Genomic DNA, 9,075 nt, shown 5'->3' with positions numbered 1-9,075 from the left:
AAGATCAATAACAGACCTGCCAGTGTCATCGATACTAAATACAAACTCAGACTCAATGCCACATAATTATAAAAAAAATGCAGCATTTCTGAATTTCCAATGATGCTATACCACTCAAGGCCACCAAAACAACATTTTAATGAGCATTCACTGCACAATTCCTTTATAGCAATCACAATAATTCAATCTGCATTTAAGACAAATTAGCAATAATATGCTAACATGAAAATATAAATAAATGATGATAGTTATCCGTTGTCAACAGGCGACTGCAAAGGATGACAGATTGAAAGCCAGAAATGGCTTTTTATTTAACACCGACACAACTTCAATTAATTATTGTATTAACACAGACCTTACATATATGTGATACAATAACAAGATGATAATTGTAAAAGCGCTTATGGTAAAATCTGACCGGTTCTCCTCAGCCCCAGCTAGCCGCCTGTGCTAATTGCCGTCCGGTGTCATAAGAGGCAGATTGGTGCGTAAAAAGTCAGAACTGAGATTTAAAAAAAAAAAAAGAGAAACGGGTTTCCATAGACGTGATGGGTGATGAGCTTATACTATATGTATACATTATACATGAACAGCATGATAAACCACTGAAATAATGTAGAATCATTTTATTCCAGCATCTGACAATATAGTATATACAAGAGTTTTGCAATAGAAATGTAATAGAGGACAAACGGCTGTTATGTAAAAATATAAGTAATGATCCACCCTACATATTAAATAGATTACTTTGAAAGCTGTTGCTGGTTGCTATTCTTTAGAGACCCAGCAAATGGTGCTACTTATCAGTAGAACATTAATGAACCTTTACAGTAAGAATTAGAGTAAAAAATAATTTGAATATCCCCTATTTCTACTATAAAATACAAGGATAGATTAGCTGGATTCGTCCATTCTTCTCATGCAAGTCCTGCCTTCTTCCTGTGATAGTTTAAGATTCATTTGTGGCAGGAAAAGCATTACCTCAATGACCAGAAGTAAAAGAGAACTTGTTGCAAAATACATAATGATGCAAGTAAAAACTATGCTGCGTCCTCGTCTACCAAACAAATTCATCTGAGACTGAGAGGGAGTAATGCTTTGGTACTTCATTCACTGGTACATCATTCAGTCTACAAGAAGAAATCAAACAATAACAGTACCTTGGATGCAAATATCCATTAGTAATGCTTTTCTTTTAACTTTCACAACCTACAACCTGCAGACAAGTCAATATTAACAGTGCTAAAAAAAAGACATGGACTATAGAAATAATGAATGTGTTAGAGAGAGACAGAGACATCGCTGACACAAATCAACAATCAACAGGAAACAATGGTCAACTAGTACCTTCCAACACAATAGAACCACTTAAATTATTTATGAAATTAGTGCAATAACATGAACTTTTGTACATGATATTGCTTTGATTTCATTATTTATACACCGACACAACTTCAATTAATTATTGTATTAACACAGACCTTACATATATGTGATACAATAACAAGATGATAATTGTAAAAGCGCTTATGGTAAAATCTGACCGGTTCTCCTCAGCCCCAGCTAGCCGCCTGTGCTAATTGCCGTCCGGTGTCATTTAACACGTTTAATTCGTTAAATACCCATTCAAATATATATATACTCAGACAGTACACATTCATAACTCGATGTTGCACCAAGTCATGCGCTGATATTGATTATAAGCAGACAAATCTAGTTCATATTTAGAGCGTCATTGGCACTCACCGTATCCTCTCTGCTGGTGTCTGCGCCGGGCGTTGGCAGGTCCGCGCGCTCGGGGTTTCCAGCACTGAAGAGCAGGGGCGTCACACTTCATTAGAGCAACAACTTCAAGGATTTTTGCAAAATGCAAAGCTAACACAATATATGCAAAGTTTTATCATTTCATTTTAATATGTACAGTAAAACACTTACAGACATCGTTCGATTTCAGTTTGACTTAAGATTCAATTAATTAACAAGGAGGGAGAAAAGATAAAGCAGGATTTTGTCCATGCACGGAGAAAATAAAAATCAAGTAATTTGCCATTTACGAGTTAATTAATTAGTTTTACACAAACTGTGATAATCATGTATATATATTAATATTTATAATAATAGGCTTGATATGTGAAATAATGTCTTAAAAGATTTCCCTTCGAACATGTTTAATATAATGTTACTTAACATACTTAAAAACATATCTTATTAATGTTGCTATCATTTATATATTGGATTGTTTTGCAATTCTTTGGAATAGCAGCAGTGTTCATGTGTTAGTGTTAGTGACAGCAATAAACTCAATGTACATCACCTTACCTTACAAGCCAGGAGCTTATTATTCATTGTAAAGGGTATGATTTTATTGTTTCTAATTATTTATTGAATTTTCTAATTTAGGTTGCTCTTTGACCTACTTCTCTAAATATTTAGCTCGCCAGTCACACGATGGCAGTAAAGTGCTGGCCAAAAACGAGATCACGTCACCGTTTCAAAATAAAAGCACACCGTTTCAGCTCAGAAATGAGTGTAAATTATATGAGTGTAATATTAAAAGACAGTTATTGAAAAAATCTATAAATATTCACTATACAATTAGATAATGGAAACAAAATAAATTATTATGGGATATTTAAATATGGGCGACTTAGACTTTAATTTTAAAGTGAACTGCTGTCACTGCGCGGTGGATCACATGACAGCTTCGGAACACATGATTTCCAGAGACGTCAATAGTTGGACGCTACATAGTAAATTGCTTTATTTACGTTTTTAAGTGTGACCTGATAGGTAAGTCTTTACATTTAAAGAAAGCGCTTTTTATGTTAATGTTCAGGTGCATTATTAAATCAATGTAGCGTCATTGCCATGCACACACATTCTTCTTTTCTAATCGCAAGTCGCAGTTTATTTGCAGAATGACTATTGCGGATCTCTGGGATCAGAGAATATCTGCCTTTCTACTGAGTCCATCTCAGTTTTTGGCCACCACCACCACTGAGAGTTTCTTGGCTGAACTCCTACACGAACTGCGGAATGATAAGGCCAATGATCACCTCAAGGTAACTAACGCACGTACTTCATATTTATTGCACTTTCATTTATAAAATACTGTACCGTTATGTGCATGAATACAGACGTTGAAATAGTAGAAAAATATTCTACATATAAAATATTTTATATATTAACATAATGTTGGAAATATATATATATATATAATACATGTTGAATGTTCTATTTATATAGAATATCTTTATCAGCCAGAGGTGTACTATGCTTTACAATGGTATATTTCAAATAAACAAAAATGCTTTTATTATAAAACATTCTTGTATTTTTTTCACAACAGGGTCAGTTCAGTTTAATTGAGATACTATTATAGTTTTTATTATTATCTTGAATTTGTTTTTATTTTCATAGTTCCTGCTTTCATTTTATTTTTAAAGTCTTAAACATTTTGTGTATTTTTATATTTGTTTATTTTTTGTTTTCAATATGTATAGTTTTTTATTAACTTTATTTCAGTTTGTTATTTTAGTACATCAAGTTAAATGAAAATTAGAAATATTGTCTCAGCTGAAATGAAACAATTTATTATTATTTTTTTTTAAAGTGATGAAAGTTTGTAATGGTGTTAGTTTTAATTATAAAAACCCCGCTCCACTGTGTTTGCAGCTTTTGCAGTAACTAGACCTTTTAATTACCATAAAGCTTTGAAATGCTGTGCATTTTCCCTGTAATTAACTTGCTTTTGTGTATTGTGATTTTTTTTTTTCCTTATAAGATACTCCTTGTGTCTGTACTACTGGAGCATCCAACCATTCTCTGCCCTTCTGCCTCTGTGGGAGAGGAAACGGCCCTTGAACTCCTGTCAGTCTTCTCTCACACACCACAGAAATCCATCGTGCTCAAGTGCAATGTCATGCTGGCCATCACCAATGTGATAATATGCACATCCTGCCTGGCTACCCACACAAAGACAGCTGAAGACTGGCTTGACCTGCTATTTCAGACGATCCAAGACACCAATGACTACAGATGTGGTCTATCCCAGCAGCCAATAAGGGCCACCGCTTGTGATTGCCTACGAGAAATGGAAACCTGTAGCCCTGGTCTTCTTTCTCAAAAGTTAGAGGCCCTGTATCTTCTAAAACAGCAAGAAACCACAGTTCTGCATCAGTCCTACTGTTTGCTTTATACACTCGGGCTGAAGAACGCCATAAGGATCTTGACGAACCAAAAAGATGTTACTGACCTAGAGTTTAAGAGTATCTTAGGAGGAAATGAAGGGTTTGCATGGAAAAGCAATCAGTTAGAATTGACCTCATTGCCAATAAACATGCTGGTGCAAGTCCCACGTTTGACACAAGGACTGGATTGTAAAGAACTCAAATCTATAATGTCTTCGCTCTTGGAGGAGTCTTACCTGCTAACACCTATTTCCCAGTCTGCCCTACTTAGGGAGCTTGTAGAAGTTGTCGCCATGGTCCCGGGACTCTCTCCGACGCTATTCAAATCGCAGCTTCTGCGACTCTTCGGAACGGCAGATGTTTCGCTCATGCATGCCACGCTCTTTATGAAGGACACGTTCACAGATAGCCTTTTCACCGCAGAGGACGAGAACTTCCTGCTCAAGCGTCTCGTGGGCACAGCCCAGCATCCTCTCCTAAGAATTCCAGAAAAGCTCTTCTACATGGAATGCATCCTGCATTTCCCTGAGAACCGGCCCATATCCAGCAGCGGAGAAGAGAGTTTACCCGTTCTGGTTACGCCACGTCTGGCAGCGTCTCTTCATCCAACAGTTTTCAATGATAGTGCAACTATGCTCTGCAGGCTAAACCTTCTTTGTTTGGTGCACCTTGAAGCCGATGAGGGCGAAGCGGACAAAGGAATCGGCTTCCTGTTTAATCACATATTGGCCCTTTTGAAAATCGTAGACAATGACGGTAGCAGAGAAGTGGTGGTGACCTCTTTCAGAGCGTTGTTTATTTTTCTCATGCACTTCAATGACATGGAAGAACTCTCTGAGAAGCTGATTGACAAATTATGCGACATGTATTCCAGACATTCGCGACTCGCTCCAAATTTGATTGGCCTCGCGGATCACATCCAGGAGCATCTGGATGACCCAGTCTGGTCGGTCAAGTTGCTAAGAGAGCTTCAAAAATGCATTATGGAAATGCCTCCATTGCAGTTGACGATTCATAATTTGAGTTGGCACTTGAAAGTCTTGAAAAGAGTGGCTAAAGAGGGTCAGATTACCCAGAGAAACACCATTTACCTTCTTCTCAATGTCCTCATCAACTCCAACTTGTGTGAAAGAGGCAACTGGCAGGTTGGAAACGCAGTTCTCGCTGTTTGTCGCAATCTTTTGGAGCACCCCTCCATCGATCAATTGTTTATCGAGTTGGCTGATCTTTTGCAATACATATCAATACAATATGACGATACAGACATTAAGGATCACGCTCGCTTCTACTACACATTGCTAACCAACCTTTCGTGGGAAAAGCTTACGGGGGTTCTCGCCAAAGAACTTGATGGAGGACGTGCCAAAGAGCGGTCACATTCTGCAATTATGGCCGAGAGCGAGGGGATCGTCAGTAATCTGACTGTGCACAAAACAAACCGGCATGTTTTACAACTCATCAAGGTACAAGAAAAAGCCACACAAAGCTCTTCAGAGTCAGTGGAGGCAACAGGAGAGGTTAGGAATTGCTTGGAGGTTTATCAAGGACAGTTTCAGACACCTGGATTTGGCTCTGAGGTCACCTTGAGATACAATCTGACTCATGCAAAAGAAACCGATCTTTTATTCGATAAAGTCTTCACAATCTGTCTGCATTTCGAACTGAAAGACTCAAACTACGCAAAGGTAAGTGACATACACGTACCATGTGTGTTCAGAGATGGAAAGCCACCTGAGGTCAAAGTCAAGCTCAAGCCCTTTCAACCCTACCCTACTAGTTTATGCGTCAGTGCCATGTTTACCACGCAAGACGGACGCTCTTGGCACAGCCGACTGCCTGATGTGAGCGTTTCATTCCCTGAGATATTCCTTCCTCTGCCTTTACCTCCAAACTCATCCTGTGAATGCAAGGAACAAGTGTTCGAACACATCTGGGAGGCCACAGCCTCTGGGAATCCTGACAAATCTGCCATTAGTCTGTTCTGCTTTAAACCTGAAGATGAAAGTCTTGCTGATCTGATCAAGACACATTTTCAAGGTTACCTTATTACAGATCAGCAAAGCGAAAGATCATGGAAAGTCTTGTTCTTTCTTCCACCCAAGTGCCATATCCTTTTGAAGATTACACAGGCTGAGGACGCCGCTCGGGTCAGCATTGCAACTGACAACTGGGAGCTGTTACCTTTTGTGAACTCTTACCTCCAAAACATTACTGATAATTGTAGCTCAACAGTAACAGATGGCTAAATGGGTGTTTTGCAGGTGTTCATTTACATAGGTAATTTTAACCAATTAATTTTTATTAATTCCTTTTTTGATATAACACCATTCATTTTTGTATAGAAAATCTCAGACTAACATGTTTAATAAAATATATATATATATAATGAGCACATATGTTATGCTGTTTCGAGTTGAATCAGGTGTGTTTGAATAGGGAGACATCTAAAATGTGCAATGTTGGGGGTTCTCCAGGACCAGGATTGGGAACCACTGATGTAGAGTAAGTAGTGCTTTTCTACTGCTTTATTCAAAGAAAAATCAACTGAGGCACTGAATAACTGATTTAATGTAAATGAAATGCCCAAAAAGTCAGTAGCTTTTCAGTAGCCCTGAAATTAAGATAAATTAGACTGCAACATTTAAAATAAATGTAAATGTAACAGAAAATCTGACCATAAGAACACATTAAATGCATGATTGAATGATACATTTACAGGTCCAGTAGAAGTGACAAAGGAAAGTTTACAGTCTGCAAAACTTGGAGCTTTTAAGACAATGTGGCCTCCATGAGCAGATAAGACAGTCTGTGAGTGAGCTGTGACCTTTCACTGTGAAAGACCTTCAAAGTTAGGCTCTGTACAGGCTGGTAGAGCAGTTTGTCTGTTCAACAGTTTGTCCATGATGCCAATTTCAGCATCCCGCTTTTCAACTTCCTCTTGTGGTGTCCAAGACATATCATGTTGGAGTTTGTATCCGCCAAGGAACTTGTGAGGACAACTAGGACCCCATTCCTGTAAGAGATTGAAACCATATCATATTAAACTGTGCTTTATTTTAGCACAATTATTTGTTTTCTGGTGACTTTTACTATAAACCCATTTCTGAGTTTATATTGCAATTACACATAGTAAATGTTTGTTTCACTATCACTACTGGTTGGCACCAATCAATTCATATTGACCTCACTTCTCACTCATGTCAGCTGATAAGACCCAGACACTCATAATGAGGCAATCAACTGACCTGTGGAGACAGAATCGAGAAGTACCGCTGTCTGGATTCACGCATGTAAAGATAATACATGTTTCCTGGTTTCTTCACAACATTGCAGGCAGCATGGTGAAGCTCAGCATCTTTCTTGGCATCTTCTAAAACCTGAAGTGTAAACCGGAAATAATTTAGCCATTATTTATTTGTCACATCAGATTACTGGCACAGATATTCAAACATTAAAAAGAATAGTACCCAAAAATAAAAATTTGCTTATGATTTACTCAGGCCATTGAAGATGTAGATGTTTGTTACTCCATGGGAACAGACTTTACAGAATGTAGCATTACATCACAGAGTCCAAAGAGCTGATAAAAATGTCACAATAATCCACAGGACTCCAGTCCATCAATATATGTCTAGTTATTGAAAAGCTGCATGTTTGTAAGAAACAAATCTACCATTCAGATATTTTTAACTTCAAGACTGGAGTTGTGTGTATTACTCGTAGATTTTTTTTTATCCGCTGTTTGACGGCACCCATTCACTGCAGAGGATCCATTGGTGAGCAAGTGATGTAATGCTACATTTCTCCAAATCTGTTCTACAAACAAACTTATCTACATCTTGGATGACCTGAGGGTGAGTACATTTTCATAGAAGAAAAAAATAATAATTTAATGGTAAATAATTTTACCTTATGTCCAGGGACATTTATGGTACTGCTGTATAACAAAAAAGTCATTTGATTGACAGTTCAACCTTACCTTTCTTGCTTGCTCCTGAAGGTATCTTATCTGGTCAGTAATCAATGTAAGTTTGTTGCAAGCATTGGCTCTGATGAATTCATCTCCCTAAAATTCCCCCACAAAAAAAAAAAAAAAAAACTGATTGATTTATTTTTTTTAATGATGCTGATATCACAAAAGTGATAAAGAGCTAAAGTATCACTAACCTTCTGTACTTGCTGTGCCAGAGCAACTAGATCCATAGGATCCCCAACCCGGTTAGTCTGGTAGGGACTCACCAGTGCCATTCCACTCGGGTTACTGCTGGTCTCCACCAACGTTACTATAATATTAACAGTGTTGACATGTAAAATCCTGTTGAATCCATGCTAATGTTAATGACATGTTAATATAACATGTTAATCCATGTTAAATCATGATCACTTCCCAAAATGGCTTTATTATTATAGAGAAGAAGAAAGTCAATGGTTGTGTTGATTCTGCACCATCTGGGATGATTCGATCCTGAGCAAATGGTCATCAATTGATAAATGGGAATGGTTGTGGGACATAGAGAACTATCTCAGACAATGGGGTGTCTGAACTTTATTAACATACAGACCACAGCTGTTACGACAGGAGCAACTTTATTTAAGGGTGTAAATCGTAAAGGTTAAGGGTGTAAAGATTAGTAAATCGTAACTATGAAAGGTTTGAGTTTAGGATGTTTGGGGTTCATTCCGACTCCGTTGATCCCAAGGTCAGGGGCGTAGCCATCATTTCAAAAGTGGGGGGGGCGGAATGTCTAGTGTTATACCTTGTCTAATTGACAGGTTTTATTTTTAATCATACCTTTTTTGCTTTATATGCTTTATGATTATATTATTATATATGATTATAAAACAGAAAGAAAGAAAGAAAGAAAGAAAGAAAGAAGGAAATGCT

General features: G+C 37.6%; 3 protein-coding genes across 5 annotated transcripts in view; 1 reads left to right on the top strand and 2 right to left on the bottom strand.

Moving 5' to 3' along the window:
- Nucleotides 1-1,826, bottom strand: part of cdc42 (cell division cycle 42) — a 15,785-nt gene extending 13,959 nt beyond the window's left edge. For both annotated transcript variants that reach the window (XM_016441430.1, XM_016441431.1), the window contains exon 1: nucleotides 1,747-1,826. The gene's annotated coding sequence lies outside the window, so the exon portion shown is untranslated. The remainder of the gene's footprint in view (nucleotides 1-1,746) is intronic.
- An 872-nt stretch (nucleotides 1,827-2,698) lies between these two features.
- On the top strand, nucleotides 2,699-6,594 carry ap5b1 (adaptor related protein complex 5 subunit beta 1). 2 transcript variants are annotated; one of them, XM_016441429.1, is made up of 3 exons: nucleotides 2,699-2,790; nucleotides 2,918-3,062; nucleotides 3,785-6,594. In XM_016441429.1, the coding sequence occupies exons 2-3, from the start codon at nucleotides 2,919-2,921 to the stop codon at nucleotides 6,434-6,436; spliced, it is 2,796 nt and encodes a 931-aa protein (XP_016296915.1). In that variant the 5' UTR covers nucleotides 2,699-2,790; nucleotide 2,918; the 3' UTR covers nucleotides 6,437-6,594. The 2 variants fall into 2 exon arrangements, with proteins under 2 accessions (XP_016296915.1, XP_016296914.1); XM_016441428.1 differs by having other exon boundaries at nucleotides 2,907-3,062.
- A 362-nt stretch (nucleotides 6,595-6,956) lies between these two features.
- The window catches only part of cunh1orf50 (chromosome unknown C1orf50 homolog), a 4,973-nt gene continuing 2,854 nt past the window's right edge, over nucleotides 6,957-9,075 (bottom strand). The window contains exons 2-5 of the mRNA XM_016441405.1: nucleotides 8,358-8,473; nucleotides 8,170-8,256; nucleotides 7,436-7,567; nucleotides 6,957-7,203 (exon numbers count right to left, since the gene is read on the bottom strand). Of these exons, the coding sequence (XP_016296891.1) occupies nucleotides 7,018-7,203; nucleotides 7,436-7,567; nucleotides 8,170-8,256; nucleotides 8,358-8,473 (521 nt within the window). The 3' untranslated portion in view covers nucleotides 6,957-7,017. The remainder of the gene's footprint in view (nucleotides 7,204-7,435; nucleotides 7,568-8,169; nucleotides 8,257-8,357; nucleotides 8,474-9,075) is intronic.

The sequence above is a fragment of the Sinocyclocheilus anshuiensis genome, unplaced genomic scaffold, assembly GCF_001515605.1.
Source record: "Sinocyclocheilus anshuiensis isolate Anshui unplaced genomic scaffold, SAMN03320099.WGS_v1.1 scaffold623, whole genome shotgun sequence".
In the NCBI taxonomy this organism is placed as follows: Eukaryota; Metazoa; Chordata; class Actinopteri; order Cypriniformes; family Cyprinidae; genus Sinocyclocheilus; species Sinocyclocheilus anshuiensis.
This window is presented reverse-complemented; position numbering and strand designations above follow the sequence as displayed.